The sequence below is a fragment of the Lycium barbarum genome, chromosome 1 (genome assembly GCF_019175385.1).
Source record: "Lycium barbarum isolate Lr01 chromosome 1, ASM1917538v2, whole genome shotgun sequence".
NCBI lineage: Eukaryota > Viridiplantae > Streptophyta > Magnoliopsida > Solanales > Solanaceae > Lycium > Lycium barbarum.
Window position 1 is genome coordinate 153525304 of NC_083337.1, and position 24970 is coordinate 153550273.

Consider the following 24970-nt stretch of genomic DNA (forward strand, 5'->3'; position numbering starts at 1 on the left):
AAGCAATATAAAGCAAACATGAACTTGTATCCAAGAGCACAAGCATTATTTTACCTATCCAAATACTCAATTACTCCATACTTTGGCATATTCGTATAGACAACAGACGAAAGAGTTTCCTAGTTTAATCCTAAAATAAAGTCAAACGTTTAGATTCTGGTCCAACTACTCTGATTCTTTTACCAGGAAAATAAGAATATATACACATAAACATTGTACTCATTTACACGTTTATCAACCAAGAGGATTACAACTATGTCACTGCCTTCATGCAAGGCTGAAGTAAATCCTTGTATCACCAGTTATGATTTCAACTATAATCTGCCACCAATTTCATATTGAACTGCAGTATGATTGATCACAACATATTCAGACAAATTGGATTAGACATCTCAGATAGTATACCCAAAACATATGAATAAACCTAGAATAATAGTTGCTCTACCAGCTTATCAAAGATCGACATTGGCGAATGAGTTTGTTCAGCCTGCTCAGGAGATTAAAAGCTGCCTCTTCACTCTCCCAAGCAAAAGAAAGAATAATTTGCAAATCATGTCCCAAGTTCTTTTTGGTTTCCTTTTTGGGATTCAATAAACCAGACAATCCATGTTCCACAACCTTCAAAGACATCTGTTCAACAAGCACTGGCCAGAAGCGCCTTTTTGTTTCATCTTCATGGCAACCTGACCAGATGTATACATAGACATGGGAGGGGTGATATACCAACACCTTACAGTTTCAAAGGAGCTGAAGCTTCCATCTCAATTAGGCATTATTGATGGAATTACTCTTGTTCACACCTTGTAGCTCCATTGGAGAATTGGTTATACTACCTACTGACCCCACGGTTTGTGAACTCAACTGAGGGCTTGCTGGGCATGCCTCTGGATTACCGGTACTCATAGGATGGATAGCCCCTGAACTCAGCTGTGGGCTGAGCGGAGTTCGTTGGCTCATCTGCTGTGAACTGGCCTGTTGATGTTGCTGTTGTTGCTGCTGCTGCGGCTGCTGGGAATTTTGATTCATTTGTTGTGGCATTGCCAGATTTGAAGGTGAGCCCACTGGAGGAGGTGAAACTACAGCCTGTAAAGGCGAAGCTGTCTCTTGCTGCTGTTGCTGCAATTGCTGCTGCTGTTGTATATGTTGCTGCTGCTGCTGCATTTGTTGCTGCGGTAACTGCATCTGTTGCTGCAGCTGCAGCTGCTGCTGCTGCTGCTGCTGCTGGTTCATGTAAAGATTCATACCAGCCATTAGCTTTGGGGGACCCATTGGACCCATTCCTGGTCTCTGCATTTGATTAATATTAGCTCGGTTCAGAGAGCCCAACATTGAAAGACCGGTAGAGCCTGGATGCATTTGTTGTCTCATTCCCGTAATACCACCTATACTTGACTGTGGGCTCCCCAACATATTTGTTCGGTTCTGTGCCACTCGCAGCTTGTGTTGCATGAGATGAGCTTGTTGTTGAGTGAGTGTACCATTACGAAGTTGCTGGCTGATTGCGTTACTTATATTGGATGCCTGGCTCAGATTTATTGGGTTTTGAGACATATTGCCCATGCCAGCGATGGCTCCCATTGGAGCTGAAATTCCAGGTCCACCAACTCCTCTTACACCTCCCATGCCCATACCAAGGCCACCAAGCGCAGCGATGTTATTGCTAATGTTCCCCATACCTACATTACCAAGGGCACCCATCATCATTTTCCTCTGCATCTGTGGATGCTGTGACTGCAACGGTTGTTGTTGCTGCTGCTGCTGCTGCTGTTGTAATAGCTGAAGTTGCAATGCCGATGGTTTATTTTGATTACCCAGCTGCATGGAATTCTGGCCAACTGTACTTAGTTGACCCATTGGGTTCGAAGCAAGCATTAGCTGGGATCTTTGTAACTGTGGATGTTGCTGTTGTATCAGAGGATGTTGATTCTGCTGCTGCTGCTGCTGCTGTTGTTGCTGTTGCTGTTGCTGTTGTTGCTGCTGCAGAGGAGATAACTGATCAGATTGTTGAGGTCTAGAAGGCATTGAAACCCCACTCAGGAGTCCTTGAGAGATCTGTAATGCTTGAGCATTCCCGGGAGGCAGTATTCTCTGTCCTTGCATGTTCTGGGGTGAATTTACTGATGAATTAATACCGCTAGACGGCCTTGCAAGCTCATTGGACAAACCAGAGACCCCTTCGGAGTATTGCTGCAGATCAGCTACAGCCCCATTTGGTAGCATTCCTAGCACGTTTGTTTGATTACTTGAAGCACGATTCATGCTGATTGGTCTTGGTTGGACATGATCTTCCACATGGTATCCTTCGTGTACCATCTGCAAATACATTGTTGCAAGGCAAAATGAGGACAAGTTGCTGAAGCAATATTAATCCTTAGCACTTCAGATTTTACGCAGTTAACTTACCAGTGAACAAAACTGTGCAGCAAGCAAGTCCGCAAAGTGCTGTCACAAGAAAATTTCAGACATAAGAAACAGAAATGCATAAGATTATTGTAAATTTCTTCCACTGGCATCCCAATTTAAAATGGTTGAAACAAATGAAAATATGATCTCTTATAAACTCTCCTCCAATTACCATATCCACGAATTGATGCCTCTTAAGTATCTCATAAATTACACCTAGCTATTTCTGTTACTCGCTTTACCAAGACTTTGCTTGGAGAAATCTGAATAAATGTTTGAAATTCAGAATTCACTTGAGGCAAACATCATCAAAGATATTGGTACATGCATACCAAAGGCAATAGTCATCAAATATTTGATCTACTGATCCTAAAATTTGATAATGTCAGGTTAAGTCACTTTATGAGATAAGCGAGAACTAATCAAGATCAATAGGAAGCTAGGAATCTATTGATAAATTTCATGACACAACGATCTATATAGAAGGGCAGTTTTGTTGATACATTAGCCTTCAATAGGTTCAAGCCAAATTAAAAAGTTCCAATGAGTATTGTACACACTTGCAAGTTTAAGATTGGCACATGCTAGCAGAAATGGATTTAAAAGCACCACGATATTGAAACCTAGATCCAGGAATTATGGACTGCTTATCATTCTTCCACTTTACTTTTAAGGGTTTCCACATGGCTTTTAAATAAGAGATTCCGCTCAGAATAGCTGGCTTCAGAATCTCGTCCTACTTGATTAAGTAGGATGAGTGGACATCAAAAACAGGGTATCCAGTCTGGGCCATACAAACAAATAGCGTGCTCAGCACTCACAGTATTCGGCAGCGTTGGGAGGTAATCCTCTGCAGTCGAGTAATCGACCTCATCTATTTCTCCAATACACATTGCCACAGTGCCGTCATTTGGCTTTTCTGACATGATCATTCTAGTCCGCACCTTAGGAACATATGAAAAACCATTTCCTAGTAGATAACATCAAGCAGTCAAAGGATCAGTTAGGAAATAGCAAATGATACAGATTAAGAGTGCATTACTTTAGGACAGACCTTGAATTATGCGTTCTGTCTGCAGAAAATTCAAGATTCTTCTTTTGCAAACATTTGTACTGCCACCTACTAGTGATTTTGACAACATTTTGCAGGATTCATCTTTAACATTCTCATTGTTTGAATCATTGGAAAGACAAATTAGCAGCTGTTGAGTACGAAAGGAATTCGGCTTCCTGCTAGAGTACTCCTCGACCTTAGGCTTTTTGGGATGAAGTTGAAACCTGAAATTCAGACGGTTGACGTGAGCTTTTGAGGATCTTAATATAAGAGTAATATCATGCTTTAGGAACAGTGGTTGAGGACAACACATAGTTAAAATAGCAAGCTGATAAATAAGAAGATATACATTACATCTGAAGTAAATATCACTTGATTTCACTTGAACAAGCATGGGGGATCAAAAGAATTAATATATATATAGAGAGAGAGAGAGAGGGGTAACATGTGAAATTGTAACTCATCATTCTAACCAGAACTCTGTTAGGCACAAAAATGGCACAAGTTCTTATTAATACCCATTAAGTAATACAGATATAAACTCAGACATCAGCATCTTTGGGCAACAAGAAAAAAGTGCAGATATTGTGTTTAGCCAAAACTTAGGGTGCAAGGCGAAAAAATTGAAGAAACCAAACGGACAACTTAAGTTGTAAGATGAAATAGCTTAAGAGCACGATCAATTTTATCACCAGAAGATAAAAACCATGATCATTAGTTCATTGCTGTAGGAATGACAGAGAAAGACAAAACAGAGACCAGGGAAAAAGATATACTTATCCCGCCATCCCATGTCAACATTGTCTGGTCCTCTTTGTTCTTTTTTGAGAAATAAAAAAAAAGGATAGTACCAGTTTCAAAAAAATAAAAAAATAAAAAGGATCATGTTTCTTTTTGAGCTCGTCATCTTTGTGTATTCACATGATGGTATTTTGCATAATTTGAAATAAACCTGGCAAAGAGTTTATTTAATTTAGTGTCAATTATTCTCCTCAAGCTGTCGTTCAAGAAATAGGCAACATGACATAGCAGCTGCTGACTCCACCCTTTTTCAACAAAAACCTCCAATTACACTTTTGGCATTCTCGAACAAGTATTTCATATGGGTTTAGCATAGATTTTATGAATATCAGAGCACCCACACGTGCGTCGCACATACCAGTAACATTGGTTACCACATAAGACAGCTTCTATTGTTATACGTCGCACTTCTAGGCACAGATACTGAAACAGTAAGCTCCTTTATAAGGATGGAGTACAGTCACAACAGACTATTTTAAGTGAGCCAATTATCAAAAGGTAACACGTGCATGGAAGGTGCATCCTTTGACCAAGATAACACAATTTAAGTTCTCTATTGGACATAATAAACTTGTGCTGATTCAAAAAAAAAATAGCTAATTTAAATGGTCAAAATAATGTCCCATAAACATACCTATTTGTCAGCATTTCAATTTTGGAGAACCTTTCAAGCACGATTTGGTCTGCTGAATGTGTAGATCCTACAGGAGGACTGCTTGCATTTATTGGAAGACTCATGGTACTGACACTGGCAGGAGAACCAACTCCACTCATCATGGGGGTCTTAGGGACAGAATTGGATCTCCGCTTTGCAGCAATTTGAGCCTGGTGTTGCCGCTGCATGGAATCATTGGCGCTAGAAGTCATAGATGTTGTTCCACCAGCTGCTTGCTTCTCCTTCATTGATTGTATTAGTCCACTAGTCACAGCTGCACCATATTGAGCTCCTACAGATCCATTTGAAAACTCTCCAGACTTAGACGATAAAGGAGATTGAGGCAAACCTCCTGCAGAAACACGAGGACTTTGCACTATTTTCCTGTTCTGATATGGGTCCTCTTTCCGGAGACTATTTTCAAGAGGCTGACCAAGGGCGTTCCAGGGAGTCTGAGAAAAGCCAGACCGCATAAACTGCTGAGGCGGTCTCTGCTTTAGTCGGGCCTGCTGGGATTCCATAAGGTTCATATCCGATTCCACCACCTGCATCTCATTTTTAGTCCTTCCTGGCTCTAGTTTGTCCAATCTTTCTATCTCAGCAGGCTCTTCCTTTAAGTTAAACTTTATTCCTTGCTGTCCTGCAGTGAATGGCATTGTTCCAGCTTCCTGGTTCAGACCCCCTTCAAAAATCTGTTGGGGATACTTTTGCAAGCTTGTATTAGCATATGCAATTCCCCTGGGAGTTGAATGCTGCTGTAATAAAGAACTCTTCCAGTGCAAATCTGGAGCATGAGAGCCATCTATTTGTCCGCCTATAAGTTGCTGTTGATTGGAATCAGCACTCATATGTGTAAACCTTGCCCTCTTATTCAAGTTGGAGAGAGGAGATGCTTGGCCATCATGATTCTCTCTCTTACCATGTAAAGAAGCAGCACCAGAGCCCATTGCATCCGCATATTGCATCATATCTGGCGCAGCAGGAGAAGCTACTGATGCATTTAAAACTCCTGACCTATGATCCTGCATGATTCTTGGACTCACAACCCCCATTTGATACTTTGGTTGCTGAGATACTGAAGGTGATGCTGGAATAGAGGTCTCAGACCCAAAACTGTTACTTCTTAGTGCCAACATATTGGTTGGTCCATTATTTTGTCGATTCAGATTCTCATGCGCAGGCTGCAGCAGAAGCTGTCCGGTGTCTCCTGACCTCGAACTTTCTGGCACTCTATCTATGCAAACATTTTTCCCATGGATCTTATCATTAGACGCGGAAATTATATCCGGAAGCTGCCTTAGTCTTCTCCTCCTTAGATTGCTTATACCCAATGTTAACTGTAAACAAAATACAGGACAGTTTAAGTACATGAGCTCCTTCTACCACATGAAGATGGATAAAAAAGCACACTACCTTTGAGGAAGCTCGGTTGTTGCAGAGCCTGTCTAACTTTGGGGCGGGGTCTAAGCAAAGTTGTGGTTGTAGGGCTCTTAATACCCGGGATTCGACTTCCTACAGTAGAAGAGAATATTGCTTTAAAATAAAATAACCATTTCAATGCCACTAAGAGGGGTCGATCTTACTAACCATCATATCACCATATGTCCAAGCACTATCTGAAATCAATGGAATGTCCTTCACCACATTTTCAAGTGACATTTTTAGACATACTCTGTTAATAATGGGACAACCAGGGTCTGAAGGCACATTTTGTCCAGCTTCAGAGAAGCACTTCCGATAATCTCGCACCTGCAATAGCAATCCCATCCCAAATTAAGAAATAAAAGACTATCCTAATTCTATGTTTATGTGAAGGAATGGTGACAGTCATTTCAGAAGAAGAAATAAAATGTAGAAGTTAGCAAATTTTAACTCTTCATTAGGAAAAAGCAGCAAGAAGAATAAAGTGAATGACAAAGCTGATTGACTGACATCCAGTTAAAAGTTGTTTTAATCTCTTCCATAAAGTAGAGACGCAGAATTGGAAATTCTGAACCCGTAATCTAATTCCCTCTCTCTCTCCTGTTTATATGACACTATTGGCATTGGGGAATTAAACATTTTTTCTTTTACAAGGATCCATTCAAATGTGCCTAAATATTTTAGATATAAAACACTGTGATTTATTGTTTTTTGGTGTTTTATAACTAAATACTTAGGCACATTTGAATGGATCCTTTACGTACTTACCAAATATGTAACCTTATTTCAAAAAATTTGATAATTGATGTCCTAATCCAAAGTCCAAACCAAATATTAGATGCTTTAACTCTTGCACTCTCCGTCATTCATTTTGTGACGGAGGGAGCATGTATTTCTTAAGAAGAAGCTGGTCTATAAGCATCTCTTAGCATAAGACAAAATATTAACAACTCTCAACTCACAAGATGGTGAATACAAATTGAAGAAAGTACTACCCATGATATTCTAAATCTTATAGGAGTTATTATTGCTCCTCTAGAACCAGAAACTTTACCTCGCAGACTAGGGTCCCATCAACATATTTGCAAGGTATATCCTCAAATATATCACCGGGCAGATGTCCAGACTCAATTGCCTGCAGGTGCATAAATAGACAAACAGAATTTATTTTGATAAAGGCAACAGTATAAATATACAACAACAACAACAACAACATACCCAGGGTGATCAAACGGTAACAGTATAAATATAAAATGAAAAAAATTATATAATAAAAGTAGATAATCGAACAAACTTTGTATAAACCGGTTGTCATATATAAGTAACAGCAAACTTGGTTTCTTCAGGAAGAGTGAAGCGAAGTACATCCTGGAAAGGAAAGAGGGACATGCAGAACGGCTTCGGCATCGTAAGCATTCCCACAATCAAGTGGCTTTCACTCCTCCAGTTTAATTAATATTGACTCGAGTTATTATTATAGAAGCTAATTATTATCCAAATGAAAACTGCCAGACCACAAAGTGTTTACAGATCAAAAGTATATAGACAGATAAATCCTTATAAAAAACACAGACAGATAAGTTCAATTCAAAAGTGACCATTAAGGTTCTGTCTCTCAATCATACTAGACTTTCACGAAAATATACTACAGTTTGCTAGCAGCTGCTGAATATATTTGGATACCACCACAGAGAGCAGCTTTTTTCACTTGGTAGGTGCGGTGCGGGATGTGACCTTAATGGCAGATAATCTAAGGAAGATGAAGCAAATTATCATGAGCTGGAATTGCTTGTAAAGACAATGGCGAGGATACCACCTACTGGTGCACGGGAGCCTTACATCACGGATATGGACCCCGGGCTTTCTTTAGGTGCTACCAAAGACAGAGATGTCAAGTTGGGTACCAATGTATGCAGTTTGGACATTTTTGGAATGAATAGAAAGTTCTCTAATGAGAGTAAAAATATCATAGTTTCATTTATATATGTTGTAAAGAGAGAATTCTTTTGATATAGATAGTATGAAACACTTGATAGATGATTGTGGTTGATCCCCATGTACAGATATTTTACAGTATCTTCTTTTGATATTAATGCAATTAATTTGTTAAAAAGAGTTCAAGAACAAAGCTAAAGATGATCCACAGACCCAGAGATAGGGATAGATAAGGAAAGAGGGAAAAGAAAGCTGACAGTACACTTACTGAAAAGAGAGTTTCAGATGCTCTATCATATGGATGCAATAATTTCGGAACATTTTCAGGGGCTTGATGCCCATATTGGTTCTGCAATTGAAAAGGAAAGCATAAAACTCTCAGCCCAAAAACCTGACAACCATTATATTGTGCATATGAGATGAGTAATAACAAACCTCAGAGGGCTTCCCAATAGAATATCCATCCAGGAAAAGGCACAATGTGAAGGAAACTTCATTATCTGCTCAATATAACACAATAAGCACAGCTGAAATAAAGAAATAAAAATTGTAAAATAAGTGGAGAAAGAAGAGTCTTATTTGTCCTCCCCATATACATGAAGTCCTTCACAAGATCCTCACTCACCAGGGACTCTAGTAACATCCTTGCTCCCAAGCACAACCGCACCCTATAGCAGACGAGAATGTTATCAGTTAAAATAAAAATTTGGGAGATTCTTCAAAAGAAACACAATTTATGAGGGATCCTTTTTCATGATCTGCCAGTGAGATTAATAGTAGCACATGAGTCAAGTAACTCTCTATGATGGACTAACTATTTATGGCAGAAACTATTAGCTGACAGCTTGGGCCTCACTTCACCAAATTTTAGAACTTAACTTGATCTTGCTAAAAGTTTGGTTTCATTTATTTCCTCTCTTTATTAAATTTCATGAGTCAGGAGTTCCACTTACCTTTATGGCATGTGCATTCATACTGTTCGGGAATTTTTCAGTCTGGCATATAAACCAAATGTGTGGAGGCATGGAAGTTCCCACCAAATTCAACCTCATTTACACAAGATAAAGTTTAGGAAATTCTAACTGTACTCTTTGAGATCGTCTAATTTGCTTATAAGAAAACTAATCCAGACATAAAATTGTGCATTATCAATACAACGCCTGCATCACCGATGCAATTCTATAATATCAATTAACAGTTGGATTTCCAAGATAAAACGTATATAACCAATACCTGCATAACTTTTGTGATAGTCTGTATTATTTTATACGCGATAGAATGTGAAATAAAATTACATGTATAAGCAATATCAGCTAATCTTGACTTTGGTATTGCAATATGTGCATTACGAACTTTGTATTAGTGTTCATCATATAACAATCCCCATATTATTATTATTATTATTATTCACCTTATAATTATCCATGTATTACAATCTCCTGCATAACTAGTCCAAGAACCAAACTCCCCTTTTATATTTTACTCCTCAAAAACAGTCACACAAGCTTCACATAAAAGTAAACTCATTCGCTTAGGGGTAGATCATAAAGAAAAGGATAGAAATCGCAAATGGGAACTCAAGTGCAACTCAAAGAACTTATCTTTTTGCCAAAAGAAACAAAAATTAAGAGATTAAAGGGTAAATTCTATAATTAAAAAAAAAAAAAAAAAAAAAAGTAACAGAATAGGGTGCTAAAGCAACAGTAAAAATAGCAAATTTAGGAAGTGCAATATGCAAAAAACTCAATCAAATTAAACTCATCTTACAAACCCAAAAAGGGGGTAAATTTTCGAATAGCATACTAATAAAAATGAAGACATTAAAAATCCAATTACAATTTACAGAAATGTGAATGATAAATTACAATTGCAACTCAAAGAAGTTGTCTTTTTGCCAAAAGAAGCAAAAACTAAGAAATTAAACGGTAAATTCTAAAAGGGTGCTAAAGCAACAGTAAAAATAGCAAATTTAGGGATTGCAATATGCAAAGAACTCAATCAAATTAAACTCATCTTACAGACCCAAAAAGGGTAAATTTTAGAATAGCATAGAAAATTAAGAGATTAAAGGGTAAATTCTAAAAAAAAATTAACATATTAGTGTGCTAAAGCAACTGAAATCAAATTACACTCATCTTACAGGACCCAAATGAGCAAATCTTAATAGTATAGACATTGAAAAACCCAACAAAATTACCGTGAGCTTTCCAGCAGCAGATGTGGAATTGGATTCATTTACTGAATTCCTTTCTCTATTAGCTTCAAAAGCGACGTCGTTTTCTTCTTCGTTTTGGGGATGTATTGGTTTGGGCTTAAACCTGGTACCGGTTTTGGAGACCTTAAATGAAATCCCCATTGCCGGAACAACGTTGATCCGATACGATGTTGGGAGACTTAATAAAGAAGAATTATATTTGATTCAATGAAAAAAGTGTAATTTTTAAGTGAGTTGGGTGAAGTAGTGGTGTTTGTGTGTATTGGGCATAATTATGCAGAGACCTTTGTGAAGAAACTGACTTTTGGTAGTTCTTTGTTTTTTCATTTTTTTTTTTTTTTTTGTCAAAGAAAGAAGAGAATATGAGAATCCAATTCTCTTTTGGGCCCAAAAGCCTGACAGGCAAATAGGGTCATTTTCGATAACAAATGGTATCTCCGATTATAGCCCCTCTGGCATGTAAAATATATCTCGGTGAACAATGTTCCACTGATTAGGCAGGGATAGGATTACACTCAATGACCTTGAAAATTGGCGTTCTTGAATTTTTGACTCCCGATTGCTCCATGGAAAAATGTTAAAGGTCAAAAATCAAAGATTGATGTCAATATGGCAAAAGTTGTTAAACTTGAAATTTTGCTCAGGGGCAAGCCGGGTAAATATTCAAGACCAACCACCTCCGAGACTTTGTACCGCTATTTAATTTGCGATATGTTGAAGAAAATTATGCGAAAATAGTCGCTAACCCTGAAGTTGGAGTTCAACGTCTGGCAAATCACTAGAAGATTTGACTTGCAACAATTTATGGAGGATCGCCGGGATTTAGTAAGAAAATATTCTGTTGGGTTATCGAAAGTTATGATGAATGGATTTGTCAAAACTCTTCACGAATCACCAAGAATATTTTAGTACAACTTTCTCATAAATTCTGGAGAATCACTAGGAGTTTCTGATGTACGATTTGCCGCAACAAATTACAAGGATTCTGGTACAAATAGTGTTTTAACTTTAGAACAAATTGTTCACAAATTCTTGCGGATCACTAAGAGCTTCTGATGAATGGGCTTTCGACAAGTCCCTATGAATCATCGATTCTAGCACAAATTGTGTCATAATTTTGGAACAAATTGTTCACAACTCTATCCAGATCACCAGAAGTTCCTGAGAAATTCCACCAATACGATTTTACTTCAAGATGTATAGGTCACGGGTTCGAGCCATGAAAGCAAACACTAATGCATGCATTAAGGTAGGCTATCTGCATCACACCCTTTAGGGTGCGGCACTCCCCCGACCCTACGTGAGTACGCTGCACCGGAGTGCCCCTTTTGCCATAATTGGTCCAAATCAACTCCAAATTTTATAGGGGAACTTACACAAATACTGGTAAATATACAACTATTTTTTAATTTACAGAATCTACAAAATATATACCCTATAAATGATAAAAGAAAAAAATCTTTAGATATGGTCAATCTAGTATAAATATGGTAACAAATTTATACAGGTTATATGTTTTCCTTAATTTGTCCCGACAAATTCTCCTTCCTATCATTAATAATAGAACTAATAATATGATGAAAGCAATAATATTAAGTATACTTGACATAAACACTATACACATGCCATATATACTAAATTACTAATCATGTAACTTTTAAGTCGTCTTTTAAATGCTTTTCCACTTTCCCTTCAAATTTAGCCCTCAAACATAGATAGTGTTAATATAACATACATTAAAAGTAATATACCATATAAGTTAAGTTTATCATATAAGTGCATCGATATACTATATATGTTATGAAATACATTAATATAAATACCTTTATATTGATATTTTAGGAATATAAAAAGTTATATTTATAAGTTGATAATCTAATAAGTTGCATCTGTATAATTATTTTAAAGTAGTTGTAATATATTTTTAATTACTATTTTAAAAAGTTGTTCTTTATGTGATTTTCCCAATTTTATACCCAACATTATAATACCAATCCAACAATTTTTAATGGGTAGATTCAACTCAATCCTTTAAAAATTAATAGATCTACTTTGTCTTCTTCAACAATCCTGCGCAACAAAACCTGACAATAGTAATATTCATGTTTTTCAACCAAATCAATCCAACCAACCACAAATGAGAATTGTGTCTTCAATTTTCCACATCACATATAGAGAAGATGAATTGTCAGACAAAAAAAAAATATAGAGAAGGTGAGAAGGAGGAAAAAGCCAAAAGGAGGGGAAGGAGGAGGAGAATGAGCACAATTCTTTGACGAATGTCTATATTTGCTAAAAGAAATTACATGATAAAAAATAAACACCAGCCTTTAAGAAGGAAACCTGATTAAAATTCTTGCTCAATAGCCTCTTTTTTTTTTTTTTTTTGGATGTTAGGCGGATGATTTTGTTGGTTATTATTATTTTGTGTATTCTAGGATAGTGTAGCATTGGGTATTCTAGGATAGAGTAGCATCATACTTGCTACACAAAAAAAAAAAAAAAAAAAAAAAAAAAACATCATGCTGTCATTGTGACACTTTCGGTATTTTTTCATTGTGACGATAACTACACATTCCAATCGCAGCTTGCGGGAAAAAAAAAGAAGTCGCAGCTCGTCATTGCACTGATTTGGACCCAGAAAATGGGAAAAATCCAATATTTAAAAATTGTATCGAGAAAGAAATAAAGTTGGCAACTCCTTATCTACACTACTATTTGTTGTGTATCCATGCGGCATGTACTTTACATTATTTGTAATTGTAGTTAAGTGTACATTACTTTAATCTCAGAATTGATTGTTATCAACGAGTGCATTTTCAACAGACCTTATACCCATATCACCAACTTGAAGGTTTAGTGCTCCAACTGAATGCACTCCTGCAGGTTCACATACTTGCAATACGAGAGTGCAAGGCAAACAATAGCACATATACTGAAAAGCAGTTGAGCTTATATCTAGACTATGTCTTCAACATTTGTCTCCACGACAATATAATCCATTCTATGCTGGTAAAAACAGCATCCTTGACCAGGAGGACGAGGAAAAAGAGAAGAATGACTGGCGAAGAAAAAGATCTGGTGAAACTCAGTGAGTGAATAGAGTGACAATAGAGATAAGTAGGATGCATAATCTAAACTTGTCAAACAATGGAAACCCTCACGTAATACTTACTGCTTTTTTTTTAAGGAAAAGAAAAAAAAAACATATTTTTCTGGTCGGATATCAATTGGCTCACTCAATGGCTGGCCTGGATTTCACTAGGTTTTTGGATCTTAATCTTTATATAAAAAAAATAATGCCTGGTGGTGTGAGGTGTTGCATTGATTGCTAGTGCTGTTGCTTGACATGTAACCGGTCTTTCTTCGGAGAATAGAGAGGACAACCCAAAGGGAGAACAGTGGATTTACCAAAAGCGCCTACTAGCAATGTTGGTCAAAATAAGACCAAAAACGAAAAGTTCTAAATAATATGTCACTACATCAAAGCATGTATGAACAAGAATAATGGAGCAAACCTCCTAGTATTCCCTCATTCCTACTAAACTGGAAGACAATGCATACATTATACGTATTGATACACGTGGCACTCACATCTAACTAGGCATGATGCCTAAATATTACTAAGAACAGAATGAGAACATGAGAAAAACCCGTGTTATTGAAGATAACTAGGTAGAAAGGCAACGGCAACTGCTGATATCTGACTCGGCACATCACTGATAATACATGAGCTGTTGTGCAGCCATATTCTGGAAACCACCATCATATATAGCTTGGCTTGCTCCAGAGGCCATCCCCATTGATGCTTGCTTCAAAGGATGTTGACCCATGAGACCGGGGATACCACCCATCTTGCTCATAGCCAGCTGCCTCTCATAAGCCAAAAGGTCAGTGGCCGAAACACCTATGGGAGCTGGTGGAGGAAGTGGGTTCGAGGTTGTTCCAGGCGGAGTTGGCTTGTTACCCCACGAACACTGGAAGTACATATATTAGAGATGTTAACTATAAGGATTAACACATATTGATTAGTCTAAGAACAAGGCTACACAAATGTCCATTCTCTTGACATAAGTTTCATCCTATACCAGCGGAAAAAGAAAAAGAAACAAGCTCCAAACCATCTCGCATAATAAGCATTCAGGAAAATAGCAAATAATTCTTTTTTTTTTTTAAATCAAGTAAAAGTATTTCAAATAGCAAATAATTCAAATACAGCAAACACAAGAAAGCAAGTATTTCAATAGAAAAAATGGCTATCAAGCACAAAGATAAACCTTAATCTGCCTTCCACCTAGAACTGAGTGGGTATTTCCCATTTGAATTGCTAAAGCTGCCTCAGCATGAGTATTGTATCTTACAAAACCAAATCCTTTATCACGCTGAATTCGAACTTCCTCAATCACTCCAGCACCAAGGGCATGAAAGTAGCGATGGAGATCGAGCTGTGATACCTGAAATAATAAAGGCTGTAAGGGAGAAGTCCTTGCCAAAGGCAGGAAGCAAATACAAGGAGGAAATCAGAGGAGAATATGCCAAGGCAGCGCGGATTTTCCAACCTAAAAATTACAGTGTTGACATTTTCTTAATGGAGGAGAAGTGGACACTAAACCATGGTAAGAGATGTGCTCACCTCAGGAGCAATATTGCCCACATAAACGGTAGTGTATTGTGGGTTATTTTCAGGAGCATCACTGTTCGCTGCGTCTTTACCATCTTCTACAATACCAGAAAGGCAAATAAACAGGGAATTTAGTTCAGGTAATACACAACAAAGAGAAGTGCATGAACCGAATCCACTGAATTCAACTAGCCTCGATACACAGTACTTAAGCTTGTCTTGCATAAACTTCTTTACCAATTAAAGCACTGGCCAAGGGTCCATAAAAGATTTTCATACCTGATGAACCATTTGTTAATTCCACAACACTTTTGGCATCAGAACTCTGCTTGTCGTCATTCGAGCTAGCACCTTTGGTAGCCCAGTTACAACGTATCTGCCTACTACCAAGCCATTTGCCTTCAAAAACAAAGGAGAAAGAAAATGCACACAATCAGCCACTCAGACTAGAAGCAAGTTTATATATTTAAACTTAAGGTTAATGTAAATGAAATCTTATAGCTCCCCACTTCTTGGGGATGATCTACAGCATACACATATTGAACGAAGTGAAATGTGTACAAAAAACTGCTCAAATGCTCCCTACCTGTTAAATCGTTAATGGCACTTTGAGCATCCTGCAAAAATAAGTAAGTTTATTGCAATATCAAAGAGGGGTCAAAAAGAAAACATGAAGCTATATATCAAAAAAGTTACCTGTTGGTTACGGAAAGAAACAAAACCAAAGCCCCTAGAACGCCCAGTCTTTTGATCCCACATTACCCTTGCATCACTGTCATAAAAATAAAAAAAGGGACAATTAGCCGCTGGATATTACGCATTACCAACCCTGTCATTGTTTCCCCTGTGGATGCATTCTACACCTTCTGGAGTAAATACGCTAAAGGCATGATACAATCATTAGGTGAGATTCAAGAAGAGAATGAACCTTCCGACATTTTTTAGGGTGGATTCAGATAGGAGAATGACACTTACGAGCAACTAGGGTAAACAGAGAAGCAAGCAAACAGCATTGCATCAGTAACTTCGGGGCTCAGATCACCAACAAATATATTAAAGTGACCTGCAAAAAGCAGAATAACACTATTCACACGGGTTCACGAACTAGCACCCCAAAAAAAGGGCCGAAACGCAAAGTTAATTGAGGATCAAACATTTTTTGAAACTGGTAACTATTAAATTGAGGATTTTGAGGATTAAACATTGATAGATCGAAACTGAAACTTACTTGACGTGTCCTCCCTCTGTCCACTGGCAAATGCCCAATTAACTTTAATAGGCTGCCCAAACCTGTAACGACAGAGTAAGGGTCACAGCAAAACCAAGGCCAAGTTCGAAACAGAGAGCTCATAAATTTACTTACAGATGCCTTCCATTAAGGGTGACTATAGCAAGTGCAGCTGATCTACGATCATAGTAATGCATGAAACCATAAGATGACTGCAAGAGAGAACAGACTCGTCAATTACAGAGGTCAGAGAGAGAGAAAAAGGTCTACAATACTTAAGGAGAAGAGAAAGGTGGAAGCCCTAGTCGCAGGGAATTCAGAGAGAAGAATATAACCTTTTCCTTCCTTATCAGCTTGCATCCTTCCACGAGACCAGTACTGGAGAAAACTTCCTGAAGAAGAGGTTCAGTCACTTGCGGGTGAATATTCCCAACAAACCTGCATTTTCTCAGAAATAAAGAAACTAAAAGATTTAAAAAAAAGAAAAAACAAAAGGGAAAAAAAAAATACATGAAGCTATAAGAACCATCTCCAATAATCAAATCATAACAAATGAAAATTAAGTTAAATGCATAAAATTCAAAAACACCAAAGAAAATCTCAAAGAAAACAGGCAGGAAGAGAGAAACAATAGACTGGCCCCAAAAGAACACTCACACACTGCGACAAGTGCTTGGATCGAACCCAGGAGGCAGATTTCCACTAGGTATTGGCTCAATCTGCATCAACCCGAATGTATATGAGTATCTAAGGTGGTAAGAATAAATAAAAGTAGAAAATACAGGCCTCATTCACAGAGTATATGTGGAAAATAGGAACAAATTCAGAATTGTAAAGGAAAAGATAACGGGTACGCTCCCTCTCCCCACCCACCACCCCAACACACAAAAGCTAGAAAATAACAAAGATGTAGAAGTGAAAAGAATATACCATAATAGCAGCATTCTGTCAGAGCTCAAATACAATTTTACGGGTTCCAACAAGTATCTAGAAATAATCTTTTTCCACTTCCTTCTTTCCCTCTCCCTCCTATGTTTTGTTGATCCCATTGTGTAAAGGGGAAAAAGATATAAAGCAGAGTAAAGAAACTACAAAGGACCAATTTACAACAAACTCGTGACAACATTGAAGATAATTGATTCCCACAGAAGGATTTCATTGAATAATCAGATTTTCTTTCACAAGGCTGTTTACCTAATACCATACATCACAAGCAAGCCAAAAGAGAAAAAGTAAACATTGGTAATGCAGCCATTTTGATACTGAGGGAATAATCATACAAATAGGAATTTCTAAATTAAAATTTGTTTCTCTATGACATCTCATTTTAAGATATCATGGATAACGGGTCGACTCCAATAACAAAGACAGACTCCATAAAAACATAAAATCCAACACCATGATAAGGTACTACCTAATGACTAGATCATTTCTCCAAGATTTCAAGTTCCTAAAGTTAATATATGGCCTTTTTCTCTGCCACAACCATAACATACAAACTACATAGGGCTTCCACAGCTCTCCCAGATTCGAGTACAATTCTTTTCACTTTCTCACACCACGCTCACCGCCCCCTGGGAATACGTCTAGTTCTCCCTCAGTCACCTATTGTATCTCAGTAGGTTTTAAGGCGGAGCTGAGACGGTCCTTTTCTCTGAGTCAAAGCCAAATCTTTCGACTTTCATCTCACCTTGCCTTGTTTGAGATTTTTTAAATAACCCAGTCATAATCATTTGGTCGAACATAACCAGCAAGCATTACAAAGGAATAACCTTTCACTATCTGACTCCCTTGAAGGAGGGTCCACTTAATTCTTCCTCAAAGAACAAGTCTCTTATATTAAGGATATCGCATTTTGGACCATTTATCACATGAAACTCACCAAATCTAGCTTTAACGTGAAAACTAATGATGTAAATGTCGATTTTTTTTGGGTAAAATAATTTTCCACTAGTATTTAGTTAACTTTCCTGTTGCATATACTTATCTCATACTCCATGTCACTTCAACCAACAATTAAAATATCATTTATCAATATTTAATTCTTAAGAATATAACCAAATTCTACCCTCAATACCAATCCTCCACCTTGTATGATTACCATATGTCTCCTATTTTTATACTCCATGAAACATAGGAAAATGATTCATAAAATAATCTCTCAATGTGAAGTGTCTCTCAATGTGAAGTGTCTTCATAAAAATATTTTCCTTCATGCCATACACACAATAAAAATAAATCTAAGAAGATTACAGAAATTGTCGTGCAGCAGCAAAGACTGCATAATTGATGCTCCCTCCCAAAAAGCCAAGTTCAAAATTTATGACATGCCATGTTTCGAACTTTGAAAGAATATTAGCACCCAACCAAAATTTAAAGATACAGATGGATTAACCAGACCAACATAAACGGCTTTGGAATAACCCCCTTTTATTATTATTATTAAGTTATGCTCTTGAGATAATCAAAGTGGGTTGACAAGTTTAAACCTAAAGCATAGAGAGTATGACCCACATGTTTAGAAGCCTCTCCCAACCGAGAAATGAACTACATAAACACGACCCTTAAACATGGCGGAGCTATAGCCAAAAAATTGCACGGTATACACAAGCTCAAATTTTATTATTTGTCTTATACTCCCTCCGTCCTAATTTATGTGGCACCATTTGACTAAGCAAGGAGTTTAAGAAAGAAAGACATTTGAAATTTGTGGTCCAAAACAAGCTTTAGACATTTGAAATTTGTGGTCCAAAACAAGCTTTAGATATCTGTGTGGCTTTAAATCATCTCATAAAGCTAAATTGTTTCTGAATATAGAAAAGTGACATTCTTTTTTGGAACAGACTAAAAAGGAAAATGTGCCACATAAATTAGGACAAAAGGAGTATACATCGAATCGCCTCGACTTGTTCTTATGTTTACTTGTTTATACTTTGATCACCTTAGTAAAAATTTCGACTCCACTGCTCCTAGATGCATATCCAAACACTACATTTCTAACCAACAACACAATAAGTCTACGAGAAAGATTAAAAAAAAAAAAAAAAAAAAGATAATATCTTGGGTTTTATATGTTTCCGTACAAAGCAAAACCTAAAAATCGAGAATAGACAAAGCGATCAACAAATATAAACTCTAAATTACAGAGAGAAAAAAAAAGGGGGGGAAAAGAGAAACCTGAGGAGGAGCTAAGAGGCCAGGATGATAAAGAGACTGTTGTTGAAGAAGAGCTTGTTGCATCAAAGCTTGTTGTTGTTGTTGTTGCTTTAGCCTTTGATTCTGCATTTTCTCTTCTAAAGATCGATTCGATTGAGCGAAGCAGAGAAGAGATAGTCACGGTGGTGGTAGGGTTCTCAAGGAAACAGAAAAAAAGAAGGTCCTAGAACAAGGAGAAAAAAAAAAGAAAAAAAAAAGAAAGGAAAAAAAAAAAGAAAATGAAAAGAGGATTTTACCGGATGATGATGGTGACATTTATACAAGAGAGTAAACTGTTTAGTACCCGACCCGTTTAGTGCACTTAGAGCCCGTTTGGATTGGCTTTTAAGTTGCTTATAAGCTGTTTTCAGCTTTTTTTAGTGTTTGGCTGACTAGCTTAAAGTCATTTTGTGCTTAAAATAAGCTCAAAAAAATAATTGAGCCCATTTGACTTAGCTTATCTAAAGCAGCTTATAAGCTGAAAACAGCTTATAAGCCAAAAAAAATAAGTTAGACTACCCCAACTTATTTTTTTAAGCTTATAAGCTGCAAACAGCTTATAGGCATAAGCCCATCCAAACAGGCTCTTATACCCATTTTGGGATCCTATTTAAGGTAAAGCCAAAATTTATAGTAAATTTTATAACAATAACAACAGCATACCCAGTGTAATCTGGGTCTGAGAAGGATAGAGTGTACTCAGAACTTACTCCTATCTTAAGAGGTATAGAGGTTGTTTCTGAAAGAACCTCGGCTCAAGAGAATTTATAAATTTTATAAGTTTAACCATTTTAAACTAACTTCAGATATACACAATTGAAGTTGCAAAAATAACGTATGAGATTAAATTTTTTTTGCCAAAAGTTCCAAACTTTAGATTAGTATATCTGAAGTCTGAACTACCAACCTTAATAGCGGACCTTAATTCATCCCATAATATCTTTCTCTCACTATATATATACACATGTGTATAAATTGGTACAACGAAAACTTTATTTAAAAGTAGTCTATGAAAGTTAAAAATTTGTAACTTAAACCATCATTGGCTTGAATATAATTCATACTAGTATTTTGATAATACGCAAATGTTGAGTTCGATACTTCAAATATTAATAGCCAAACTACTAAAAATGCTAAAATTGAATATTTTCAAATACTAAATACAAATTATGTCCAAACATAGTTGATAATACATTGTTTGAAAGTTACTTATTCATTACTACATCCCAAGTTGCGTCAATGGAGATAGCTCAGAATAATCACAAGGATGATGATTACAAAAACGAAGAATATTATTCTATCAGGCTTCATTCGAATAGAATGAAGGTGTGATTATTTACTCGTCAAAATTTTATTTGTTTAATACTTAATATTAAACATGGATATATAGTTCGAAGACATAGAACAAAAATTCATTTCGTTGCATTAAGCTTTCGAGGTACTCGTTCAAAGATTAATTGAACTATTATTCAATAAAAAATAAGAGTTTTAAAATCAAACGTATCGAGATCTAATTAGAAAAAAAAATAGATTTTCTTCATTTGTACATCATATGCCTTGTATCTTGAAGAATCTATTTGACTATATGCACATTTCAAGTTCTTGTAGTAGTTGAAAAGTAAATATTCATGACCTTTCTATTGAGCTGGTATATGAATTAAAAAATTGCATTTAAAGTTAAATTGACTATCAGGTGCAATTTCTACTATATTTTGTCGATCAACTTTTATTTTCTTATTTTGTTGGACCAACTTCCATCTTTCTTCAGTACAACATGTATTTGAATGTATATGAGTTGAAATTAAAAAAAAAACAATTAAATTTGTAAAAATAGTTAGGGCAAGAACTTTATTTAGAAGTAAGAACTTATGAATATTCAAAATATATGAGTAAAATCATCATTTCGCATGCAGTATAATTCATTCCATATTTTAATATTAGACATATATTGAATTTAATATTTTCAAATATTAGTGTCCAAACTAGAAAAAATATAAAAATTGAATATTTTCAAATATTAAAATACAAATTACGTCCAAACATAATTGATATATCATTTGAAATAACGCATTGATCACATCTCAAACTGCAAAGATAGCCCACAATAATTAGGATGATGATGATTTTGATAACGATAAATACTTTTCTACAGTTCATCCAAATTGAATCAATGAGTCGATTAGTTATTCGTCCAAATTTCATAATTAGAATTAAATAAAAATGTATAGCTCCAAGACTTAGAACAATATAAGTTAATTATTTGCCTAGTTTTTGAGGTACTCATTCAAAACTTACTTGATAGAAAATAAAAGCTTTAGTTTAGACTTATCGTCATGGAAATAAAAAGAAAACAAGAAGTAATTCTTTGTTTGTGGATCAAAAGCCTTGTTGCTTGCAATGTCTCTGCGCTATGTGCCGTACACATTTTAAGTTCTTGTGATAGGTGAAAATTAAATCACTATGACATATACCGAATCTTGTGTTTGATGTACTTGACATTAATTTCTTTCGAATTTTCTCACATACCAATATGAAGTTCATCAAGAATTTTAATTTTTCGAGAAAAGACATCATTTGACCCTTGAACTTGTCACGAAAACTCAGTTTGACAACTAAACTTAACTTGTATTTATTTACTCCCCTTAACAACTTTCATCTTAATTAAATACAACCCCAAATGCTGACGTGGCAAAAAAAAAGTAAAAAACAAATTAAGAGACTGAAACATATAAAAAGGTGGGCCCGCTGATATATATATATATATATATATATATATATATATATATATATATATATATGATATATAATTAAAAAATAAAATAAAAATAATATCTAATTAAAGAATAAAATCAAAATGCAGCCCCACCCCCACTCGCTCCTCTCCACCCCACCCCACAGCCCCGGCCCTCTTCACCAAACAACCCTGCCCCCACCACCATCTTTTTCTTCACAACCCCCACCCCATCCCACAGCCCCGCCCCCACCACCTTCTTCTTCTTCACAGCCCCCACCCCACGCCATAGCCACTCCCCCACCACCTTCGTCTTCTTCACAACCCCCACCCCACGCCACAACCCCGCCCCCACCACCTTCCTCCTCCTTCTTCTTCTTCACAAATTCCTCTTTCTCTCTATATTCTCATCATTCTTTTCTTACCATTTTCACCATTTTTTGGTTTCTTAATTTTGATTTTTGTTTTCTTTCAAAAATAAAGTTATGGAATAATGATTATGGAAGAAATGGGGTTGCTAATAATAATAATAATAGCCAACAATAACAACCAAAATAACCAATTTGGACGAATTTGAGAAGGAATGAGATGAAATTTGGTGGGGTGATGGTAGTAGTGGTGGGTGTGGGTTAAAGATATGGGTGTTGTTCTTATGGGTGGTTATGGTAGGATGAGGAGAAAGAAGAAGAAAGAGAAAAATAAAAAATGAAGGGTTAGTAATTTTTGACATGGCAATGACGTGGTGAGGATGAGCGTCAGCGGCGGTGGGAGGGTTGAGGAGAAAGAAGAAGAAAGAGAAAAAATAATAAAAGAAAAACAAAAAATGAAGGGTTAGTAATTTTTGACATGGCAATGACGTGGCAACGACGTGACAATGACGTGGCACGAGTGTAATACACCTCCCATTGTGAGAGTAGTATTATTTTTTCAGGGTGGTAAATAATTGAAATGAAAGTTGTTAAGGGGAGTAAATAAATACAAGTTAAGTTTAGTTGTCAAACTGAGTTTTTATGCCAAATTCAAGCGTCAAATGATGTCTTTTCTCTAATTTTTCTATACCACTACTTTTCATTAAACAACATCAATCTGGTTCTATATATACTATTTTCGAATCACACAATTCATTATGAAAACAAATTTTTGAGAGTAGTCCATAAGAAAATACTATATTGGATTACTATATTTTATAGACAATATCCCGTGCTCCAATCGATAACCGATTAATTTTCACTATGTGTTGTTATTCCCGACCATCACCAATCTCTCTCTCTCTCTCCACCATCATACGCATTTACTTCTAATCCAATCAAATGGCAAAGGAAATATTTTTCTATAGATTCTTATTGATCAACAAATCTAGAAATAGCCTAAAACAAAGTGCAAAATCCTATTTGTTATAAAATGAAAACTATAAAGCAAATACACTGAAGAAATATGTAGAGAGAATATGTAGAGAGATATCAGATTATATTACTTCTACTCTTTCAACATTGCATCTGTGCATCCTATTTATAGGAGCAACAGGACATGGGATATTTTGAGATATTTTGGGATATTTTGGGATATTTATAACTTAATGGATATCCACTACTTGGGATATTTATAACACTCCCCCTTGGATGTCCATTAATAGATGATGTACCTCGTTAAAACCTTATTAAAAAAAAAAAACCTGTGGGAAAAAGTCCTAATGAAGGAAAAAGAGTGCACATATCTAGAAATACTCTTTGAGAGCTGCCTCATTAAAAACCTTACCAAGAAAACCCAATGGGACAAAACTTGGTTAAGGAAAAAAGAGTACAACGCGTATTTCACTCTCCCTGACGAAGATCAAGATTCAGATGTCAGAGTCTTCGCATTCCAATCTTAAATATCATCTTCTCAAGAGTTGAAGTTGGCAAAGATTTAGTGAACAAATCTGCAGGATTGTCACTTGAACGGATTTGTTGCACATCAATATCACCATTCTTCTGGAGATCATGTGTGAAAAATAAATTTGGTGAAATGTGTTTTGTTCTATCTCCTTTTATGAAACCTCCTTTTAATTGAGCTATGCATGCAGCATTATCTTCATATAATACTGTGGGTATTTTTGTATCACACTTCAAGCCACATCTTTCTCTGATGAAATGTATCACTGATCTCAACCACACACATTCTCTACTTGCTTCATGAATAGCGATTATCTCAGCATGATTTGAAGAAGTAGCAACAATGGACTGCTTGGTCGATCGCCATGATATAGCAGTACCTCCGCATGTAAACAGATAGCCCGTTTGAGATCGAGTTTTATGTGGATCAGATAAATAACCTGCATCTGCATAACCAACAAGATCTGTACTACCTTTGTTAGTATAAAACAGACTCATATCGCTAGTTCCCTTCAGATATCGCAATATATGCTTAATCCCGTTCCAATGCCTCCGTGTAGGAGAAGAGCTATATCTTGCTAGCAAATTAACAGAAAATGCTATGTCAGGTCTTGTAGCATTAGCAAGATACATAAGTGCACCTATTGCACTGAGATATGGTACTTCAGGACCAAGTAGCTCTTCGTTTTCTTCCTGAGGTCGGAACGAATCTTTTCTCACTTCAAGTGAGCGAACAACCATAGGAGTACTTAAAGGATGCGCATTGTCCATGTAAAACCGATTTAAAACTTTCTCAGTATAGGCAGATTGATGTATAAAGATCCCTTTTGCGAAATGTT

General features: G+C 36.4%; 2 protein-coding genes across 3 annotated transcripts; both read right to left on the minus strand.

Moving 5' to 3' along the window:
* Positions 1-154: 154 nt before the first annotated feature.
* LOC132645285 (protein PHYTOCHROME-DEPENDENT LATE-FLOWERING) lies at positions 155-10902 on the minus strand. The gene is made up of 12 exons (XM_060362195.1): positions 10468-10902; positions 8896-8938; positions 8706-8770; positions 8539-8619; positions 7390-7470; positions 6501-6662; positions 6327-6425; positions 4893-6250; positions 3458-3681; positions 3225-3373; positions 2404-2442; positions 155-2313 (listed from the first exon to the last, which is right to left on the minus strand). The coding sequence occupies exons 1-12, from the start codon at positions 10624-10626 to the stop codon at positions 766-768; spliced, it is 4008 nt and encodes a 1335-aa protein (XP_060218178.1). The 5' UTR covers positions 10627-10902; the 3' UTR covers positions 155-765.
* A 2989-nt stretch (positions 10903-13891) lies between these two features.
* Positions 13892-19738, minus strand: LOC132645290 (oligouridylate-binding protein 1B-like). Of its 2 annotated transcripts, none has more exons than XM_060362206.1 (12): positions 19512-19738; positions 16992-17053; positions 16670-16772; positions 16470-16546; positions 16335-16396; positions 16082-16169; positions 15803-15878; positions 15693-15723; positions 15386-15505; positions 15119-15201; positions 14763-14939; positions 13892-14462 (listed from the first exon to the last, which is right to left on the minus strand). In XM_060362206.1, exons 1-12 carry the CDS (start codon positions 19617-19619, stop codon positions 14202-14204), a joined length of 1248 nt encoding a protein of 415 aa, XP_060218189.1. In that variant the 5' UTR covers positions 19620-19738; the 3' UTR covers positions 13892-14201. The 2 variants fall into 2 exon arrangements, with proteins under 2 accessions (XP_060218189.1, XP_060218184.1); XM_060362201.1 differs by having other exon boundaries at positions 15119-15204; positions 19512-19737.
* Positions 19739-24970: the final 5232 nt, after the last annotated feature.